Source organism: Chlorocebus sabaeus, chromosome 16 (assembly GCF_047675955.1).
Source record: "Chlorocebus sabaeus isolate Y175 chromosome 16, mChlSab1.0.hap1, whole genome shotgun sequence".
NCBI classification, from domain to species: Eukaryota; Metazoa; Chordata; class Mammalia; order Primates; family Cercopithecidae; genus Chlorocebus; species Chlorocebus sabaeus.
Window position 1 is genome coordinate 48,173,977 of NC_132919.1, and position 22,097 is coordinate 48,196,073.

At 56.1% G+C, this 22,097-nt stretch overlaps 1 protein-coding gene across 7 annotated transcripts; it reads right to left on the reverse strand.

Moving 5' to 3' along the window:
* Positions 1 to 602: 602 nt before the first annotated feature.
* Positions 603 to 12,100, reverse strand: TMEM92 (transmembrane protein 92). Of its 7 annotated transcripts, none has more exons than XM_073004955.1 (9): positions 11,663 to 12,100; positions 9,319 to 9,399; positions 9,066 to 9,189; positions 6,422 to 6,502; positions 6,078 to 6,172; positions 2,894 to 2,919; positions 2,000 to 2,074; positions 1,634 to 1,829; positions 603 to 1,435 (listed from the first exon to the last, which is right to left on the reverse strand). In XM_073004955.1, the coding sequence occupies exons 5-9, from the start codon at positions 6,144 to 6,146 to the stop codon at positions 1,322 to 1,324; spliced, it is 480 nt and encodes a 159-aa protein (XP_072861056.1). In that variant the 5' UTR covers positions 6,147 to 6,172; positions 6,422 to 6,502; positions 9,066 to 9,189; positions 9,319 to 9,399; positions 11,663 to 12,100; the 3' UTR covers positions 603 to 1,321. The 7 variants fall into 7 exon arrangements, with proteins under 7 accessions (XP_072861056.1, XP_072861057.1, XP_072861058.1 ...); XM_073004956.1 differs by having other exon boundaries at positions 6,422 to 6,639; XM_073004957.1 differs by having other exon boundaries at positions 6,422 to 6,663.
* Positions 12,101 to 22,097: the final 9,997 nt, after the last annotated feature.

Sequence of the window (22,097 nt, forward strand, 5' to 3'; positions counted from 1 at the left end):
GGAGGCACCCCTGCTGGCACACGAGGGCCAGTTCTACCTCCAATCCTCCTGGGAGCTTTGGCCAGCATTGACACGGGGTCCTCTGCCTGGAGAAGGAGGCTGGCATTAAGTGGATTGTGAGGGCGCAGTGCAAAGGCAAAAATCAGGGTAGAGGCACCCAGTCCCATCTGAGTCCCAAGGCACTGGCACTGTCCTGCCCCATTCTGCATGACTATGCCAGGCCCCCATGTGAAGACTCTCTTCCCTTAGGGCTTAACTCCCACGGGTGGGGCTGGTAGAGAAAGGTGGAACCTGCCACCTCCTCCCCTCCCTGTAGGAGATTCCAGGGTGGGGCCGTTCAAGGTCTCCTAAAGCCCCACTCCACAGATGCCCAGCCCCACCCACTGCTCTCCTGGGCTTCTCCCCACCCCCATCGTCTCCCAGCAGGTGGTTTCCTGCTATCAACAGCAGAATGGGCTGTCCCAGGGCTGCTTCCTGGATCCAACTCCTCGCAGCCAACTTCTCACAACTCATGGTAAGACAGCCAGAGAGCTGGGCTCCATGTGTCCCAGGAAAGCTGTGGGCAGAAGGGATTGGGAAATCCACACAAGGGACACGCGCACTCCATTTCCAGGCTCTTTGGCACACAGAGACATCAAAAAACAGACAGCCAAAGCATCTAGAACAAGCACCAAGAGCGGCCCACGGATGGACTATCCTCCCAGATGGCTCATCAGTGGTGGGACTGCGGCACAGCGACCCCATCACCACACCCCCCAGCAGTGTCTGGACTCACCTCTCCACCCACCTCCCCACACAGCCAGAGGCAGGCCCTCAGCCTGTAACATTCAGTAACATTCAGTGAGGACATGTGTTTATCCTGTGTTGTGGGTGGGTACAGTGAGTTCTCTATTCAGGTAGGAGTGGAAGCTGGCTTAGAGCTCATCCAGTCCAATGTCCCACAGGTGTAGAAGTGCCCTGATAAAATCTCAGAGCTGGCTGTCCAGTCAAGATTTGCATACCTCCAGAAATGGGGCTCTTACTACCCCTCAGAGTAGCCCATTCTGCTGTTGGGCACCTCCAATGGTTGGCATTTTCCTCCTGGCATCCTCTTTCTTGGGTTGGTTGGGGGGCAGATACTGTCACTCCAGCCTAACCCTCAGGACAAGAGAGGTAGCTGGGGTGGAAACAGAGGCAGAAAAAGTAATAAATTAAATCCAAGAATGAACAGAGACATGGCAGGATGGGCAGGGACATTCCTGGGGTGCCAGCAGTCTCTAGCTTGATCCAGGAGGCACTGGGGAGGAGGCTGCTGATCGCAAGCTTCCAGGCAGGAGGTGACTCAGAAGGCCGGGTTGTCAATGCCCCTCCGATCCCCGGTATATTCTTCAGGCCTGAAGCTGTAGGGAGGGGGTGGCTCTGTGGGAATTGGGCCCAGGCTGGGCTTCAGAATCACCTGCAGGGAAAAGAGGGAATTCAGTCTTCTGGGTCCTGGCCCTGGCCACCACTCCCCGCTGCCAGCTGAGGCATGGTTACCAGGGAGAGGGGTGCCCCAATGCTGGGTGCAGAGTACCCTCCAGGGTCGAAGGGCCCTCCACTGTCCCTGCTGCACAGCCGGCCAGAAGCAAGGTAGGGATAGGGATGAGACACCCACCTCACTGTAGGGGGGTGGGGGTGCAGAGGGGGATACTCTGACCCTCTCTGGAGGGATGATGGAGGGCAGTTCCAGGGGCCCCCGGCAATCCATTGGGGCGTCTGGCTCCGGCTCTTTGCAGTTGCGACAGAAGCACTTAGCCAGGCCACAGATGCAAAAGAGGGACAGGATGACCAGGAAGATGATGACGAAGATCCTGGGGTGGGGACCACCAAGAGCACCCTGAGTCCCCAGGCCACCCTGGGGACTCCCCACACCTCCCCGCTCCCGCCGCCCACACTGCCCCCTCGGCAGGTGCCTGGCCTTGCCCTGTGTGGACAAGGTCCCTCCAAGGACTGCACCCAGAGGAGCTGGCCCTGGGCTCACCTCACGGGGCCAGGGAAGATTTCGTTCTCCTGGCAGCAGCTGTCACCACAGCATTTGAATCCTTTGGGGCAGTTGCTGGACGGAGGGCACAGAAAAGGGCAAGGAGAAGCTGTTGGCACCAGAATGGAGAGGCAGAAGGATCCCAGCCTCCTCCAAACACACCCAATATGCTCATGGCACTAAGCTACCCCTTAGCGGGGTGGGGGGTACGGCCCCCGTCTGAGCTCAGTAGGAGGACTCTGGGGAAGGGCGTGTGCACTCGCGCCCAGTCCGGCTCCCTATTGGGCCCCACGCCCCTCATCTGTAACATGGGTGGGAGAAGTATCCTGTTGACCTCAGCAGGCAGGTGTGGGGATGGGACATTGCAGCGGCCATGACACCGCTCATCCAACTCTCAGGAGGTGAGGGGAAAGGGCCACATGGCATGTCCAGGAAGAGAAAGTCCTCACTGGCGCCCATGGAGTATGAGGGGTCAGAGAATGGGTGCTTTCAGAACACCCAGTGCTGACCTAATGGAAACACTTTTCTGCCCAGTGACCCTTACCAAGCCCCGCCCCTGTGCTCAGGCTTCTGGGATTTCTCTATGAGGGTTAGCCCCCTGCCTTCTACCCAGGGAACCCTCAGAGGGGAGATGGCCTGGCACTGCAGCAGGAAGGACTGGGATCCAGCTACAGACCTGCCCCCAAGTGTGGAAGTCCCTGGGTTCGTTGGTGGAGGGAGAGGGTGGGGTCTCCCTCTTTGGCTGGGAAAGTGGGGGGACAGTTTCTGGCTGGATTGGGAGTGGGTGAGGATGGATGGGGTTTCTGGCCCCCCACACCCTACAAGGCATGCAGGGCGTGATTTGGGTTGCTCCTCCCCACTCCCCAGATTGGAAATTATGGCTTCCAGACTTACAAGATGAAACCACATTTGGCTGCAACCTGTGGAAGAAAAGAGAGAGGTCGGGGTCATAAACTGGGGATAGTGGGAGTGGGGTCTCCATTCAGATGCTACCCAGGTACCTCACAGGCAGCAGGTCCCCAGTAGACTCAGCCTCTTCCTACAAGTCACTCCCCACCTCACTCTCTACTATGTTCCCAGGTCAGTGCTTGGAGCCCAGCTGACCCCTGGCTGGCCCCAGCTGCCCTTACTCTCTCAGCACATTCCATCACCCCCGGGTTTGTAAGCTCATCCCTTCTGACCACCCTTCCAACCCGGCTTCTGCCGTGACACCCATGGCTCAGGGCACTTTCTTTCTCCCACCCTGTCACTGCAGACACTGAGGAGCACTCTTCCTATAATGCAAATCTCATCACCGAAAAACCTTGCTGGAAGCCGCCTTCAGTGGCTCCCTGGGGTAGAGACCCCCCAGTGGGCAGCTGCACTCCCTCCCCTTTCGCTTCCCCTAGTTCTTTCTCTTCCTCTCACACACACCCACTGGGAGTTCCCTGAACATACCTGGCTGTTTTACACCTGTCTGAGCCTCCATTCATCCTTCAGATCCCTGCCTAGGGGATTCCATGCTCTGCAAAGCTGCCAGGACCCCGCCTCCCAAATCAGCTTCTCCCTCTTCTATACTAGGTCTGCAGAGCAGCCAGGGCATCTTACAGAATTTCACTCCATTGATAGCAATTGTGCGTCAAAGCTGCACTGATTTGGAATACTCTTCTAGGTGGCTGCAAGGCTGGCTCCAGCCCCTCCCTCTCTGGTTACCTTATTTAAAATTACAACCACTCTCCTTCCCCTTAGTGTGCTTAATTTTTCTCCACATCTCTTATCAACATCTAACATACTATATATTTACTTTATCTTGTTAATTGTCCTTCAGTTGTGTCAAAGGCAAACTCCGCGAGGGCAGGATTTTTGCTACATCATTGTTGAAAACTCAATAGTCAAAATAATTGCAGAATGAATGAACGTGCATTCATCAATTACCTGGTTTCATTTCATCCTTGCTGCTCCCAGACTGTGGGGGAGGGATGTAGGTGCCAGAACATAGGAAATGGGTGGTGGGGGAGGGCATCTGTCACCTCACCCTAGCCTCCTGGGACAAACAACCAAGGCTAAAAATAGGACGCCAGCTTTGGCAAAACCACCATTATCTTTATCTTTATACCTTTACTTGAAATATTTCAATTGCAAATCACAACAGTAAAGATAAGAATACCAGTGATAGCCGATAATAGTTGGGGTAATTCCCCTTTTCCATGCTCAGTCCCAGGCTGAGTACCATCTCACAGGCTTTGTCCCTTTGTGGGGACAGGAACAGGAAGGAACCCCTGCAGGGTGGCCCAGGGAGGGTGAGTCTGTGAATCCAAATCACACAGCACACAGGAATGACTATAGAATTGGAGACAGGCTGGGCGCGGTGCCTCATCTCTGCAATCCTAAGTACTTGGGGAGGCTGAGGTGGGAGGATTGCTTGAGGCCAGGAGTTTAAGAGCAACCTGGCCAACATAGCGAGACTCTATCTCTATTTTTTTTTTTTTTCCCTGAGACGGAGTCTCAGACTGTTGCCCAGACTGGAGGGCAGTGGTGCGATCTCGGCTCACTGCAACCTCCGCCTCCCAGGTTCAAGTGATTCTTCTGCCTCAACCTCCCGAGTGGCTGGGATTACAGGCACGTGCCACCATACCCGGCTAATTTTTGTATTTTTAGTAGAGATGGGGTTGTTGGTCAGGCTGGTCTCAAACTCCTAACCTCATGATCGGCCTGCCTCGGCCTCCCAAAGTGCTGGGATTACAGGCGTGAGCCACTGCGCCCAGCCTCTATTTTTTAAATTTAAAAAAATATATATATTTTTATATATATTTACATATATTTATATATATATTTTTTTATGTATATATATATAGAGAGAGAAATAGAGGGGTCCATCCAGGCACTCAGCAGCACCCCTTCCCCCTCAGACCCCACTCTGGCCCTTGTCCTTTTCCTGGACCCCAACTAAGAAGAGATGAGTAATTAACAGGTTTAGTAAATTAGTCTCAAGTTCCGGTTTGGGAGGGGGAGGAGCTCTTCTCCCAGGTTGTCTCCCCACATTTTAACCAGCGGGTAGTCTTGTCTGGGGTGGTTCAGAGGCTGAGTTTTATAGAGCATCAGGGTGGTCTTGGGCTGGGAGTAAGTAAATCTCAGCTTACTTAACTCCAGAATTCAAGGCATTAACAGCACCTCACCCCTGGGGTTGGTGGGAGGGGTAAACCAGAGGATGCCCAGCCCAGCATTGACACAAACCGACTGCCCAGTGATTTAGAAGGAACACCTTGCTCACTAACCCGGGTCCATGGAAGGGTTTTGGCAGAGCCACTCTGAAAGCTCAGCCCAGATGTGTGAAGGTACCCCGTTCTGGGAGCAGGCCCTGACTTCCCTCTGGTTCTTAAATGGAAATAAGTCACAAATGCATGTTCTAGACCCGTCTCTGTTCCCAGGATAATCACCCGCCCCAGGACCAGACAGTCTTCCCCCATCACCTGTAGAGTTTACCTGGGAGGAACAGAAGAGCCGAGGGAGCACTAGAACCCTACACCTCCCTCTCAAAATCACAGATTTCAGAGGCCTCCCCAGCCTTGGTTAGGCAGCCAGGTCAAATCCCACCACAGGCTGGGATTACTCACCCCTAGAAGGGGACGAGGGAACCTTCTCTCTCCTAGAGAACAAGCAGAGACACAGTCCCAAAGAGGGTGGGGACATTCCAGGGTCCCCCAGCACTGGAGGAACAGAGCTGGGGCTAAGTGCTGGCCCAGGTGTCCAGACCTCAGGCAGGAAGGAGCTGGAAGGATAAGCTGAGGCTAATAACGAGGTCCAAAGTCCCTATTCACAGAGAGGTGCCAGGTGTCAGATAGGTGGCGGGTGGTGGCCAGTTCCCACCACAGGATCCCCCTCTGAGGTGGGAGAACCCAGGCTCTCCCAGAGCCTCCTCTGCTGCCCCCACCTCCACCTCCACGTCCACCTCCACAGCAAAGAGAGAAAGGAAGTTGCTAATTGTGTGTGGTCAGGAGGAAATCCTGATTACAGAAGGTGGCACCAGGCTCCAGAAGCAGGCTCCTGACCTACAAGGGTAGGGCCCGAAAGTTCCACAGCCTTACCTCCCAAGTCTCACCTTTTGGGGGCTAGCCAGCAGGCTGAGCAGCAAGGTGGGCGCGAGGCCGGTCACCCAAGCTTGGGACATCCTGGCTTGGGGGCCACTGAGCTTTCCTGTGTAGAGAAGGCGGGGCTCCGACCTCTCCCACTTCTCTCCATCTATGGGGCCCCGCCTCGGGATGGGGGCGGAGCTGCACCGGGAGAGGCGGACTCGGGGCAGGGAGGGGCTGGGAGGAGGAAGGGAGGCGCAGAGGTCTCGGTTGGGTTTTGGGAATTGGGAGGTAGAAGAGATTAACAGATTTTTCTGTTAATCTCTTCTACCTCCGGGCGCGGCTCACGCTGGTAATGCCAGGTAATACTCGCCTTGGGAGGCCGAGGCGGGCAGATCACTTCAGGTCAGGAGTTCGCGGCCAGCTTGGCCTACGCGGTGAAACCCCGTTTCCACTAAAAATAAAAAATTTAGCCGGGCGTGGTGGCGGGTGCCTGTAATCCCAGCTACTCAGGAGCCTCAGGCAGGAGAATCGCTTGAACCCGGGAAGCAGAGGTTGCAGTGAGCCGAGATCGCGCCAGTGCACTCCAGCCTGGGCAACGGAGTGAGACTACATCTCAAAATAGATAAATAAATAGATAAATAACCTAAATTTAAAAAGAGGTGGGGTCAACTCCACACCGCTGAGCTGGGCCTTCCTAACCCCCAACTCCTCCACTCCTAAGTGCCCCAGACTCCAGGGAGGGGTGCCGGGACCGGCAGGAGTGGGAGGGGGACGTGGAAGCCCCTTCTCATCTGGACGGCTGGGTCCGGTGAGAAGTCATGGGGGCAGAGGTTGAGGGAGGGGAAGGCGAAAGTTCTAGGGTAGATTTCGAGGTGTTATGGTTGGGGGATATCACCCCATTGCGTTTTGGCCAAAAAAAGAGGGAGGAGGCAGCCTGGCTGATTTCAGAGTGATCTGAGATTTCCAGGTCGAGGAAGCAAGACCAGGAGCACAACATGGGTACCTTCGTGTGCCCTCCCTCTTGAAATCCTACGGGGGGTGTTGGTGCATTTCCTCCCATTGACAAAACGGGAACTCAAGGTCCCAGGGTTTAGACTGCCCCGGGATCCGCTGCTGGGGCTGGTCCTTTGCCAGGCCCGCCGGGGCGCGGGCGAGCAGGCCCATCCAGATTCCTGGAAAGACCCCGCGGAGGCCGCCCCAGTGCGGAGGAGCGGGATTCCGAGCCCCCTGCGACCGCCGCCTCCAGCACTCCAGGCGCAGAACTTCCGGGAGGGGCCGGCAGGTGGCAGCGTCGCCCAGCGCGGGTGCCCCCGGGAGCCGGGAGGGGCGCGGCCGGGGCTAGTGGGCTGGGGACGCCGGGCGGGGGCGGGACAGGAGCGGTGCAGCCAGGACCGCGGGAGGGGGCGAGAGGGCGATGGAACGTGGGGCGCTGCTCCCTGGCCCAGGGAAGGGGGACTCTGAGAGGCTCAACGTCATGTCCTTGAGCGCCTCCTGCTGTGTCGCCCATCTGTCCTGACCCCTGAAAAACACCCCCGACGTCGGGGACATTTCTTCTCTTTCCTTGTGTCTGCATCTCACCCTTCTCCCTCATCTCTCTCAGTCATGTTCTCTGTCTTACATTTAACCCCTCTGTGTCTCTCACCGTTTCTCCCAGTCTGTTTTTCTGCTTCGGTTTCTCCCCATCTGTCTGCACCCAGTTTCTCTCGAGTTCCCAGCCTTTCCCTCTGTTCTCCTGTCTGTTTCTCCTCTCTGTGTTCACCTCTGTCTGCCTCGGCGGAGGCGTCTGTTTTTCCTCGGTTTCTCTGGTCCCTTCTCCTTGTCCGTGGTTTGGTCCTGCACCCCTAATCTCTCGGTCTGTTTCTTATGCTCTCTCCCTGCTCTCTGTCTCCCTTTCCCTGTCTCTATTTCCCATTACCTCCTCGCCCTTGACGGCCCTTAAGAAGATAATCTTCCAGTCTCCTGATTCGAGGGGTATTGTGATCTGGCCCCTCTGTATTTGAAGTGACTATGAGCTTGGAGAAGGGAAGGGGCCGCCCTCTCCCCTCCGCCCCTGCAGGTAGACCTTGGCAGGGGGACCTAGTCCTGAGAGTGCTGGAGCCTCCGCCTCTTGAGTCGTTGCCAACTTGGGCTTCTAGGGTTCTTCTTGTTCCCACCCAGGCCCCACTGCACCAGTAAGGGCTGGGGTCTCTACCCCACACTCCCCACTATCCTGCCCAGGCCGGGAGCCCTACAGAGGTGTGGCCCTTATGGGAGAAGAAAATGAGAAAATGGTTGAGCTCAGAGGAGGAAGATACCCTGGGGGGTGATGAGGGTGCTGAAAAGGGCATGAGGGAACTCATGGGACAGATATGGGGGGGCCAGCAGGGTGGGGATGAGGGAACTAGGCAGGCACCAGTGCCCTGAAGAGGGGCAGGAGGAGGGGGAGGAGGCTGGCATGGCTGCTCTCTGGGTCTCTGGCATCACCTGACCCAGATCTAGGGTTGCTGGACAAGAAACAGGAGGCCTAGGTAAATCCAAATTTCAGATAAACAATGAATAATTTTCTTTTAGTATAATTAAGCTCCATGCTATATATATATATATATATTTTTTTTTTTTTTTTTTTTTTTTTTGAGAACCAAGACTGGACTGGAGTGGAGTGGTGTGAGCTCACTGCAACCTCCACCTCCCAGATTCAAGCTATTCTCACGCTTCAGCCTCTCAAGTAGCTGGGATTACAGGCATGTGCCACTATGCCCAGCCTGGGCCCAAGCGATATTTGAGACATACTTACGCTAAAATTTACTTTTCTATCTGAAATTCACATTTAACTGGATGTTCTGTATTTTTCTTTGTTAAAACTGGCAACCAGGCCAGGCACAGTGGCTCACGTCTATAACCCCAACACTTTGAGAGGCCGAGGTGGGAAGATCACTTGAGCCCAGGAGTTTGAGACCAATCTGGGTAACATAGCGAGACCCTGTCTCTGCAAACAAAGAAAAGAAAAGCAATTAAGCCAGTGTGGTGGCATGTACCTGCAGTCCCAGTTACTCTGGAGGTTGAGTTGGGAGGATCACTTGAGCCTAGGAATTCAAGGCTGCAGAGAGCTGAGATCACACCACTACATTCCAGCCTGGGTGACAGAGCACCACCCTGGCTCTAAAAAGAAAAACAAAACAAAACAAAATCTGGTAATGCTATCCACATCCCTACAATGTCATAGGAACAAATTCCACCCCCACCCCACATCTTCCAATGGAGAAGTGAGGTCCCTAGCACTTGACTCACCAGGCAGAGTCTGAAGGGCTCTCGAGCCCCTTGGCTGGGCCCCCAGGTCCTTCCATGACACCAAAGGCCCTGTGTTCCTTCCTGCACATGGGGACAAGACGAGGAGCCTGAAAGTGGGTGGCCCCAGGCCAGGCCAAGAACACCAGGGCCTGTTAGCATTCATCATGGCCACAGGGGCCTAGGATTCTTGGTGGGTGAGATCAGAAGGGGGTGGGAGCACCATGGACCCCCCTAGACTGAGCAGAGAGGGAGGGGCTGTTCTAGAGGAAGGAGGGTCCTGGACAAGGCCAGCATCTTCTGTTTGGCACGTCATCTGGCACCAGGAGGGCAGTGTATGCAGGTGCTCAGGCATACATGAGCATGGAAACCCAGAGGCCTCATGCAGTCAGCGGCCCCCTAAATTCAATGCCAAATTCCATCTGGGGTTTCCCAAGAGCAGCCACTTTGAAATGTCTTCATAAGCGCTCGCTGGGCCCCCCAGTGCATTCACTAAAGAATGAGCTGATTGTGCATCCTGCCGGGGCCCAGCTGGAAGGAGGGGCCTCCGAGGCCAGCCGGCCCACTTATGTCCTTCTCAGAGGAGGCAACTGGGGCCCCGGAGGGCGGGAAGGCCAGGTCGCACAGGACAGGAGGGGCTGAGTCAGGATCAGAATGAAGCAGTGGGCCGAGCGCGGTGGCTCAAGCCTGTAATCCCAGCACTTTGGGAGGCCAAGACGAGCGGATCACGAGGTCAGGAGATCGAGACCATCCTGGCTAACACGGTGAAACCCCATCTCTACTAAAAAAAAAAAAAATACAAAAAACTAGCCGGGCAAGGTGGCGGGCGCCTGTAGTCCCAGCTACTCGGGAGGCTGAGGCAGGAGAATGGCGTAAACCCGGGAGGTGGAGCTTGCAGTGAGCTGAGATCCGGCCACTGCACTCCAGCCTGGGCGACAGAGCGAGACTCTGTTTCAAAAAAAAAAAAAAAAAAAAAAAAAAAAGAATGAAGCAGTGCTCGAGACACCACGCCCAGCACAGGTGGGACTCACCTGGGGCCTGGGGAGCCCTGCTCCACTGCTCCGGATGGAGGATCACTCAGGGTGGGTGGCCTTGCCCAGCCTGGCTTAGCCCAGCCCAGGGGCCAGGCCTGGGTGAAGGGGAAGAGACAGGCTGAATTCTGTTTCACTTGGGAGTCCCCCCCACCCCCATACTTTGGTGGACACTAATATCTGTAATGGCTGATGGCACTGGGCTGGGATCTCTTTTCAAAGCCAGCAGAATGCTGTGCTCTAGCCCGGCTCTGCCTGTAGGGGCAGTATTGTGTCGTGTTAGTCAGTGTGCCACTGAATATATTGTGCTGTGTGACCTTAGACGAGAAATGGAACTTCTCTGGGTCTCTCTCAACAAGGAGGAGAGGGAGGAGCTGGATAACAGCACCTCCTTCATCATACAGGCCATGATAAGGATGAAATAGGCCGCTCAGTGTCTGGCACTCAGTAATGGCAAATAAATGCTAGCTGTCATTCCTGGCAGAGACAAGGGGCCCACACTTCCTTCTCTACATTTCACATGGAGGCAGAGTGGGGTGCCAAGGAGTGCAGGGTCTCGCTGCTCTCAGACTGCTCACTCCCCTGGACGGGCTGCAGCATCCAGGCCCAGTTTCCCCAGGACACCTTGCTCACTAAACCCCCCTGCTGTCCACTGGGCCCCACTAAGGGCCAGTCAGGCCTGAGAAGGTGGGGCTGGTGACAGATCCCAGAGGATGCCCAGGTGCCGACCACTCCTGACCATGGCGCTGGGACTGGAGATGTGATTCCCTCCACTCCCAGTTTGTTCCCCCTTTCTACTCCCACACGGCCCACTGAGCACTGCCTGGGTCTACTTTACAGAGGAGGCCCGCCTCTCCACATGGGCTGAGAGCCCATGGAGAGCGGAGCTGTGCCTGTCACAGGCGTCCTCTTACTTTATCCCCACTGCCATTGGCCCCCCGTGCAGCCTGGCTCGTCAGGACTTTCATAGCCATATTCAACAAGGCCTCTAACTTGGTCTCCTCATTGCCAAGGAGGGCAGACCATGTTGGGCATGTCGCTCTCTTGCTCCCTAATCTTCAGAGGCTCACTACTGCCACCTGAATAAAGTCCCATCCCAGAGAGACCTTCAGGGTCCCCCATAACCAGTCCCTACCTGACCCCCACCCCCGCTGTGTTCTCCAACCCCTCCTCTTACTCTTTCTGCTTCTCTCCTTGCCTCTGCCCAGGCAGTTTTTTCCACCTAGTTTCTTCCCCAAATCCCTCCCAGAAACCGAACACATTCTTCCCCATCCTTTAAAGCTCAGCCCAAATGCCACCTCCTCCAGAAAGCCTACCTGGACTTGGATCTTCCTTCAACAAGTGATTGTCTGCTCCCTGCTTGCCCCTACCCAGGCCTCTTCCCTGGGCCTCTCTGGCCGTTTTCCATCGAAGATGTGTGGACATGTCCTAACGCTCCCACCCGGCTGCTGCGGGGGCTGGCCAGCTCTGATTCAGCATGCATTTCCCCCTGGTGCTTTGTTCCAAGTAAACACTGGCTCTGTTGTCATTGAATCCAAGCTGGTTAGGGGCCTTCCTGGGTCAGGGGCCAGATTTCTCCAAGTGGATAGGGAATTCATTTCCAAAGTCCTTGGTGAAGGACTCGTGGATGGGGTGGCAGGAGTCCAGACTGACTGGGCTCCCCACCACACTGGCTGTGTGGTTTGGGGAATCCACCTCTTCTGCTTCCTGCACCCCCTCCAAAGGGTGTGCTCAAATTTGTGACTCTCCGCTCAGCAAGTGAGGACGATGGCTCCCTAGGGATTGAACAACTCCTAAGGGGGTGTAGCAAGGAATGCTTGGCTTACGGTCCGCCTTCCTGGAGGAGGCAGAGTCCAATAATAGGACTTCTTGGCCATGGGACGGGGACCTCAGTTCCCTTTCCAATATATATATATATATTTTTGAAATTGAAGCCCACCAGCCCCTTTCCCAGTCTTGGAGTGATGGCCATGGGAGTGGAGGAAACCACTTCTGGAGTCAGCTCCAAGTTTGAGCCGTGAACCTGTGGGCCCGGAGGGTGGAGGGAGGGCAAACCACCTGAGAATTAACAGTACAGGGCGCTTATTATCCCAATGAGCAGGTTGGAGGGACTCACTGATGCTCACTTACCTGGAGGTTTAGCAGAGACAAAAACGCCATTCGGGAGCCATTATCTTTCCAAAGTGTAGGTTTCTGGGGTGCAGGCCGGGGTGGAAAGGAAAGCACCTCAAAGAGCCGGGATGGGTGTCGGGTGGGGAAGGTCAGGGGAAGGTTGAGCTGATGAGCTTTGGCTTCCGGGGTGGCAGATGGAGCAGAGCCATGAAGGCTTGGGCAGGAGAGGCTGAGCTAAGACTAGGGCGAGGGTCTTGAGAGCCCCCATGCCTGGCTTCCTTCCTCTGGGGCCCCATCCTTCAGTCTGCAGCCCCAATCTGACACCTACCCTCACTGTCTACTCTCTGAGACCAGATCCTGTAACCAGAGGGAAGAAAGGAATTTGGGATCCTTGCTTTCTAGCTCAGTTCTTGTTGGCTCCTAAAAAGAGGGTTCTACTGTACCCTGTTTGTGGGTTCCTTTGCTTCTGACCCAAATGTTACTGGGACTGTAGTTAGACCTAGAAGAACTTTTCAGATCCAAAGGAGCTGCGGATTCAGGACAGCCATGAGAAGGGGAGCCCTTTCATGGTCTGGGGGCTCAGACTAGAGTGGGGCGCAGGCACAGCCTGAGAAGACCCCTGAAGCTGTAAAGGCAGAGAATGAGTGTGAGCAGTGGGGAGGGATTCAGGCAGGCAGAGATCACATCCTTCCTCAAATCATAGCTCCTCTAAGCAGCCACATCATCTGGCTCCCAGCTGAAGACAGACTTGGCTTTGGTTGTGTGGGAGCTGCATGTGTGCATGTATGTATATTATGTGCACGTGTGTGCATGCAGAGCATCCCAGCCTCCTGTGTTGATTGGCAGCTCCCACTTACACCCCTTACCCCACTGCCAGTGCCTGGCTTCCTTATCGCCGGGCCAGCCTTTAGGGGGCTGGCTTCAGGATCCCCTCACCCCAGTGGCCCTGTTAGCACCTCCTCTCTCCCTTGTTAGCGCCTCACAACCCCTCTTCCTCCTCCAGCCCCAGCTGTTCCCCCAGAGACAGGCCCTGTGGCTTGCAGCCCAGTTCTTGCATTCTGATTCCACTTCAGCTTCTACTTTTCGAAGCTTGGTTTTTCTCCCAAACCCGAACCCCCTGCCCTCTCCATTTCCCTCTTGTCCATGTGGAGGGGTCTTTTGCAGGACATCAGAGCCTGGGGGAGGAAGCTGGCTCCCCCCACAACTGAGCACGACTTCTCTTCCAGGCTGCGGTTGAAAGGCTGGCGCACAAAGTGAGCCCCTCCCCATCAGCCTTCTCTGCCTGGAGGGTGGGGAGGGGGCAGTTTGGGAGGGACCCCTGTACTAGGAGCTAAAGCTAAATCTGGTGCCAACTCTGCCCCCTCCTGGGGGCAAAACCCCACTCTGTGGCAGCACTGAACGGGTGGGGTGAGGGGGCAGGGCCTCTGGGTAGAAATATCCTCTTCTGCCCGTCGCCTCCAGGCAGCTGTGCCCAGCCTGAGCCTGGGTTGCCGAGTGGGACTGGGTGGTCCTGTGCCTGGAGTCAGGTTGTCAGGCCTCCAGGATTGTAGGTTTCCTCTACGGAAGGGCCCCTTCCATGCGGGCTTTGATGTGTCTGCGAGGTTCGTGGAGGATGTTTGGCTTCAGGGCCCGGTGCCAGGATAAACTCCCTCTGCCTGCTGGGCCAAACCACTGCCTCCTCCCCTCCTGGCTCTCCTGCCTCCCCCAGCCTTGGGCCTGGCCTCCTCCAAGGCCAGCACTGCCCTGCCTGCTTACTGCGGTGGGCACCAAGATGCCACTGTTACTGCTACTGGGGAGAGGCCTGTGGGCAATCCTGGTTCCCAAGGCTGGCCCGGGGGTGCCTGCTGCTAGGTGACCGAGGTCCTGCTCCAGGTGGGGGATGCTGGACCCCAACTGCTAGCAGGGATGGGGATGAGATGGAGCAGGGGGGAGGGGGTGTCTACGTGGAGCTGCTTGCACAGGCTTCAGCTCTTCCAGATGTGCAGAGGTTCCAGATGTGGGGATGATTCAACCCAGAATGGGGAGGGGTGGGCGGTGCATGGGGAGATGGTGAGCAGGGGGATGTGAGGCCCTGAGCAGCTGCCAGCTGCTGCCTCCTGTCCTCCGGAACCTGCAGCCCCTCAAAACCCCAAAGGCAGGCAAAATGGTATTTAATAGCGGCTGGGAGCTGCCCAGATGTGTGGCCTCAAGTGTCCCACCATATGTGCTGGGAAAGAGACCTCAGGGCCAGGGGCTCAGCTAGGAGAGAGAGAAAGGGAGAAAGTGGAAGGCAGGCAGAGGAGGCTGGAGGAGGACCGAAAGTGGGAGGGAGGACGGAGAGTGGGAGGGGCAGGGAGAAGCCCAGGACTAAAATGGTGCCCCCTACTTGGGCCCACTTTCAAGTGTGTCACTGGGAGAAGAGTGTATTGGTTCAGAGGACTGTGTGTGTGTGTGTGTGTGTATGTGTGTGTATGTGTGCATGTGTGTATGTGTGTGCATGTGTGTGCGTGTGTGTGTGCATGTGTGTGTATGTGTGTATGTGTGTGTATGTGTGTGTGTGCATGTGTGTATGTGTGCGTGTGTGTGTGTGTACGTGTGTGTATGTGTGCGTATGTGTGTGTGTATGTGTGCGTGTGTGTGCGTGTGTGTGCGTGTGTGTGCGTGTGTGTATGTGTGTGTGCGTGTGTGCATGTGTGTGTATGTGTGCATGTGTGTATGTGTGTATGTGTGTGTATGTGTGTGTATGTGTGTGTATGTGTGCATATGTGTGCATGTGTGTGTATGTGTATGTGTGTGTATGTGTGCATGTGTGTGTGTATGTGTGTGTATGTGTGTGTATGTGTGTGTGTATGTGTGTGTGTGTGTGTGTGTGTGTGTATGTGTGTGTGTGTGTGTATGTGTGGGTGCACGCATGTGCAAGCAAATGTGACCTCGCTGCTGGAGTGGAGGTTACACGGGTGGGGAAGGCGCTGTGCTGGGTGAGCACTGTGTGTCTGGCGTCAGCTGTGTTGGTGAACTGGGTGCTGAATGATGATGTGTATGTCGGGTGTGGCAGGGTGCAGGAGCATGTTCTATACCATCTGTGTGATAGAGAAGGACTGTGGGGACAGCGACTGTGTAGTGATGGGCTGTGTCGGGGAAAGAGTGTATGTTTATGCCAAGTTACATGTGCCCTTGGAGGCAGAAGGTGGGTCCCACAAACCTGGGGAGTTGAGTGGCATCTGGGCCTACCAGACCAGGACCCCAAAGACCTGGGGCTTCCTTCAGCCTCCTCTGGGGAGCCCTGGGGACCAGGGTCCAGCATCCTGGAGCTGTGGTTTCTCCTGCTGGGCCCTGGGCCATATGGTTTCCCTTGCAGGGCAGCTGGGAGACTCCTGAGCTTCAGAGGCTGGCACCCTGCAAACGGCAGCGCAGGGTGTGCAGCGAGCAAGGTGCTTCCCTCCCCACCCAGGAGAGCTGCTGTCCTGGCCTCCTCTCTGGCCTGCAGGGGAGTCTGCTGGCAGGGCCACCAGCTGCTCCCTGGAGAGGCCCACCTGTGCCAGCCACCCTTGCCAGGGTAAACAGGGCACTAAGTGTCTGGGCTGGTGCCTGCCTCAGGCTGGGCACTGCTTCTCCACACAGGGCTCAGCTCCCAGTTGCGGCTTGGGTTGCCTCCTCCAGCTAAATGACAGGCCTGATGCCCCAGGCCCCATAAACAGTGTTTTCTTGGGATGTGGGGGTCGTAGGGCTGCTGAGCAGACAGATAATCAAGTTGGACTGGGAAGACAGCATGTTGCCTCCTCTAAGGTGGGGAAGGCTTTTGTGACCCTCTCCCAGTGCTGCGGGATCCTTGCCCCTCTTGGGTGACACTGGTTGAATCCTCTGTTATTCGCCCAACACACACACACACACACACTCACACTCACACACCACCAGCCCTCCACACCAAGTTCTCAGCATCAATTTACTTGTGAGTGCAAACAAGCAGTGGCTGGGATCTGGTCAGCCGGTCCTGTGCTGTGTGTCCCCTCTGTTCACAATCCAAGGCTGAAGCCCGCAAAGATTGAGCCACATCTCTAAATCACCGCATGACGGTGTGCACTTGGATGTGTACCTGGCCCTCCAGACACTGCGATGCTGCCACCCAGCCCTGCCCCATTCCCTGGACATCTCTGTGGCTGGCTCGTTCTCAGTCCACCTCCTTGCCGCCCCCTCCACCCTCCCCTCCCTGTATCTGACTCAGAGTGAGAGGAGCCTCTGATTCCTCAGCCCTGCCTCTGACACCCCTCCAGGCTCCTACCCCCCAGGGCAACCTCACAGGGAGGAGGAGCCCTAGCTCCAACCCCCTGAAGTAAGGCCCAGGAGGACACCTTCCTGCTCCTCCACTGCCTCCCTCTTCAGGACCAGCAGTGGGTGGCTGGGCCCGGAAGTCTGATCCAGTATCTGGGGCCAGCTTCCCAGAATGGAAGGTGGCTTTGTCCAGGGAGAGGGAGGCCTCTGACCCAAGCCCGTGGTCTCAAAACAGCCACATCCGGCTCCCCACTTCTTTGCCCAGACCCTCCTACAGGACCTCTCTGTGTCTGGGAGTCCTTGAAGCCAGAGCCTATTCTGCCTTGCCAGGTGGTATGGGAGCCCCAGCGCCCCCATATTCAGAACTGCTTGTCTCAGCAACGGGGATGAAGGCAGATCTCTCTCTCTCTCTTCTCTCTCTCTCTCTCTCTTTCTTTCTCTCTCTCTCTCTCATCCCCAAGAAGGCAATGCTCTGGGTGACTGAGAGGCTGGAGTCTGAGCCCCATCGCTGGGTGACCAGCTACCCCGTGTGCCCAGGACAGTTCAGATCTATGCCATTGCCTGGATGTAACTGCTACAAGCACCCCACAGTATCCTAGTTTGGACTAGAAATTACATCCCCTATGGCCAGTCAGACCCTGGCAAAGCTGACAGCCTCTCTTACTCCCTTTATCCTCCTAGGAGAGCTGTATAGCCTGCTTTCGCCTCACTCAAGGACAACAGGGCCAGAGAGCGAACAGGGGAGCAGGAGCTGTATAAATAGCCCATTTTGCTATTTGGGGGAGCCCCCCCTGCATAGTGTCGGGCGGGTCTGCTTGCTGGAGAGGGAGGAAGGAGAACTGTGGTTGCCCCCAAGCAGCATGTAATTTAGGATTTATTTTGGGGCACTCTCTCTAGCTCAGGGTGGAGCTGAAGTTAATTTAAAGGTTTAATAGGGTCGAGGACTGGATGGGGAGGAGGAGAGGGAAGCCCTCCCACATTTGGCCTGGCTGGGAAGGGAGTCCTTTCCCCATTGCCTGCCAACTTCTATGCCTGGGTCCATTCCTGGGAGGTTTCTAGGACACCTCAGCTGTTGTTCCCAGATGCTCCATGCCTCTCCCTGAGCCTCAGGGTGCTTCCAGCCCGATGGAGAAGCTGGTTCTACCTTTGTCTGATGGAGGGGGCACAGGCTCTGCCCTCAGGGTGCCCTCAGTCTGAGGGGAGACAGGACACAAGCCCAGCCTTCAGAGTGGCCAGTCATGATGGCAGCCCCCACCAAGATATTAATTTTTAGTTTTTACTTGTTCCTGACTCTTTATCTGCGTCTCTTTCTGGAACTTAAGATCCGTGACAGCAGGGACTTCTAGCTGCTTCTCACAGCATCTTCGGCACTTGCCTAGCACCAAGCGGGCAATATTTCATGAATGAATGAATGAATGAATGAATGAATGAATGAACTGGGAAACAGCATCAGATCTGAAAGCCACACGTCAAGAGGCAGCAGTGGACAAACTCTAAAGTTCTTCCGCATTCCAGCCTGTGTGATGTGGCCCTCCACCTTGCCGCCTCCCACCCCTCTGGCCACACTCTTCAGCCACCAGCTGCTATGAGTACTGGCTGCCCCAGTGTCAGCCCCAGTTCCCACCTCCACCCCTTTCCTCACTACACTCCCTCCTCCTGCAACTGCCTTTGCTCCCATTGCCACATGACTTAATCCTACCAGTCCTTCAAGGCCCTACGCAGAGTCACCTCCAGGAAGCCTGCTCAGGTCCCTCCACTGGATCTAAATGTCCATAGCTTTTTCTCCGGGCCTCTTCTCTCACTCTGTCTGCATAGGCCTGCTGGGGTCATGGCTTCTCTCCATTTTAGGCCATAAGGCCCTGGGAGCCAGGATTGCCTACAGTTGCCCTGGAGGCCAGTACTTTCGGGGGCGGGGGGGGGGGCTCCATTAGAGGAAGTGTGAGCTGCCCAGTAGGCAGGTGGTCATGTGTGCTCCTCTCTGCCCCAGCTTCTGGAAGTGCTGGAGGTGGGAACTGGGGCTGACACCAGGGCAGCCAGTGCTCTATGGTGAAAGGTGTACGTGGTGGTTTTTGGGGGTGTGGGGGGTGATTTCAGAAGCCAGGGAGGGGCCGGGCACGGTGGCTCATGCTTGTAATCCCAGCACTTTGGGAGGCTGAGGCAGGTGGATCATGAGGTCAGGAGATCGAGACCATCCTGGCTAACATGGTGAAACCTTGTCTCTACTAAAAATACAAAAAATTAGCCAGGTGTGGTGGCGGGCGCCTACAGTCTCAGCTACTCGGGAGGCTGAGTTAGGAGAATGGCGTGAGCCCAGGAGGTGGAGCTTGCAGTGAGCCGAGATAGCGCTCCGGCATTCTAGCCTGGGCGACAGAGCGAGACTCCGTCTCAAAAAAAAAAAAAAAAAAAAAGAAGCCAGGGAGGGCAACCAGGACCCCAGTTGGGTAGGGGTAGCACGAAGTTTCCCTTAGAAAGATGTTGAGCCTTCTGGTCTGAGAGACAAGGAGGAGATCAAGAGGAAGAGTACTATAGGAGAAAGCCCAGGGGAGGGGGCGTAGAGGGGTGGGCAAAGGCTGGGGGACAGACAGAAGGAAAGGCTGGGGGACAGGCAGAAGCCTCTGGGTCCCTTGAACACATGTTCCTTCTTGGGCCTCACCTGCTTCGTCTCTAGCCATTGGCACTGTTGGCTGTGCCTTGTCTAAGACCTCCTACTGTGAGGCTTCAGGGGCTCTGGCTACTCATTCTCTGGCCTTTTTGCAGGCTGTGCCAGCTTCCTCTCTCTCCACCTTCTCCAGGGCACCGCCATGCATCCAGCCATCTCATGGGCACCTCCACTTGGATGCTCTGCAGGTGTACCAAATGCAAGTGCAGCAGAAAACTCCTAGCCAGATGGTCAAACTGAAACCTGAGGCTTTCAGATCTGGTGCTGTTTCTCAGTTCGTTTATTCATTCATTCATTCATTCATCCATCCATCCATCCATCCATCCATCCATCCATCCATTCATTCATTCATCAGAAGCCCAGGAGCCAGCCTGAGCAGATCACTGGCCCCCATCCTTCTGCCCATCAGTCACCAAGTCCTCTGGCTTCTGCCTTTTAAATCTCTTATCAGTCTGGCCACCTCTTTCCACCTGGCTGCCACTGCCCTGGGCCTGGCCACCATCACCTCTCACCTGGGCCTCCGTGGCAGCCTTCTAAGAGGCCACCCCACCTCCGTTCTGAGCATCTTCCAACTCATCCTCCACAGCCTGCCCAGAAATCTTCCTAAGATGCACCCTAACAGCTTGCGCAGCTCCCGGGGTCCTGGCTGCTCCCTCCAGACCTGATGCTCCTGTGGCCCTGCCCTAGGCACTCTGTCACCTCTGGGCCTTGCAGATGCTGCTCCCTCCGCCCTCCATGCTCTTCCTCCTGGGCTTCTGCTGGTCACCCCTCACTCTGGGAAGCCTTCTCTATGCTCTTCACACCCGAGGTTGGGTCAGGAGTCCCCTTCCAGGAGCTGCTGTCACCTTAATCTCCCCCATCACAGCACCCAGCATGGTAAATAGGACTTCACCCTCTTCATCTGGAAGTTCCACTGCAGCAGAGGCCATAGCAAGGCCTGAGGCAGAGTTTGCTGATGGAACATGCATTCAGGGAGACTGGGAGGGCAAGAGAGAAGAAAACTGAGGGCTTCCTTGAGGGGCTGGGCCTCTAAGGCAATGCAGTCGGGAAGCTCCCAGGGGACGGAAAGGAAGCCTCAGTTGGAGTGGTTGGGGTGCTGGCGCTGGGCTCACAGTCAAGGTTGCCCTGTGCCTGCACTTTCCATGGAGGCAGCCCCCACCCCCACGCAGGCTGCTTGTCCTGTGGAGGTTTTCCTCCCCAGGAGACGGAGAGAGTCGGCAGGACTCCCACTGTAGGCCTCGGAGGGGAAGAAGGCCTCTGCATCCTGGGGTGGGCCAAGGCTGTCTGCCAGCACCCAGCACCCACTAGCATCTTCCACAGCAGCCTTGGGTCTGCACAAACTGGTTACAAACACATAGGACTGCATCTCACTCCAGTCCACAGCCATGCCAAGGAGAAGGATGCTACTCCCTGGGGCCTGCCTGCAGACAGCCCCACTGATCTTCCTTAAGGATTTGTTTTCTACCTTGAACATTCACAGGCATTTTACTTCCTACCCCATGCTATGTCCTTGTATGTTTTAGTATCAAAATAATGCTTTCCATCACTTACCATTGGAAAAAAACGGACACTCAAAGAGATGAGGCAAATTATCAGGCCTGAGCTATTCTTGCCCCAGCTAAGTCATCCATAGAATGGGCTGGTGAGCCTGCCGTTGCCTCGTTGCCTCGCCTTAGGACGGTGGCCACCATTAAATGGAGCAGTGGGTGTGAAGACTAATGATTCGTATATGGAACTTGAGGTGTCGACCCAGCTGCCTGGGGGCTGGGCCCTCTCCAGGCCCCTCTGAGACTGGAGAAGCTGGAGGGAGCCTGAGGCCGACAGCCCCAGCATGGCCCCCACCCAGATTCCCCCCCTGAGCAGGCCGGGAACTGGGGGTCCAGGCAGCGGCTGCCCCCTCCCAGGCTAGAGGAAAGGGTGAGGTCACCCCCTGGCCCAGGCGGAGCGAGGGGGGTAGGAGACATCATTAAAATGCCAGAGGTTAGGAGGTGAAGTTACAATGGAAAGAATGAAGCCCCAGCCCTGCCGCCGCTGCTTCTCCCACCGGCTCCCTTTGCCAAGCCCACATTTGATTTTTATTTCGGGAGCCGCCAGCGCAGCACTTGGGAGGGAGTAGAGAAACCTCACTCCGGCTTGCCTTGCCACGTCTGGAGCTGGGGCCATGGAGTCGGGAGGGGGCTCTTGGGACCCAGAGGAAGAGCCCAGAGGCCCCCACCCCCGGACTCAACATCCTCAGGGATCAGGCACCAGGGAAGGGTGGCGCTTGGGGCAGGGAGTGGGCTTGGGAGGCCAGGAAGAGACCTCGAAACAACGAAGGCATTCCTCGATGTTTGCATCGGCCTTTGCGCCTTCACTTTACACTGGAGGCTGACCCCGGCCTCTTTCCCACTCCCAGGGCTAACTCCGCCTGCCCCCAACACTGGAGACTTTTGGTGCCCACTGACATGTGCATGTTTGTGAAAGGGTTTGCTGTGTGGCCCTGGGGAAGTTACTCCCCCTCTCTGGACCTCCGTCTTCTCCTCTGTGAAATGGGCAGGTTGGCAAGATTAGCAGGTTCAAACTGGGCTCTGCAGAGGTGTTGGCGGCTCTGGGCCCTGCCCTCTCCTGGCCACCCTCTCCTGAGCACATCTCTTATCTGCCCCTTCTAGGGACTGGGGAGGTGGAGGCAGCAGTTGGCCCATCCCCTGAAGAGTGCTGAGCCCCCGCCGCCCCCCTGCAGACGGGAGCTGCTG

Bases quoted from the DNA above. Each gene is read 5' to 3' on its own strand.
- TMEM92 (XM_008011519.3), bottom strand. From the start codon at position 6,146: ATGTCCCAAGCTTGGGTGACCGGCCTCGCGCCCACCTTGCTGCTCAGC. The intron at 2,075-2,893 runs GTAAGTCTGGAA...CCCTCCGTCCAG, and splicing joins GCCAAATGTGGTTTCATCTT to CAACTGCCCCAAAGGATTCA. The intron at 1,436-1,633 runs GTGGGTGTCTCA...TTTTCCCTGCAG, and splicing joins CCCCACCCCCCTACAGTGAG to GTGATTCTGAAGCCCAGCCT.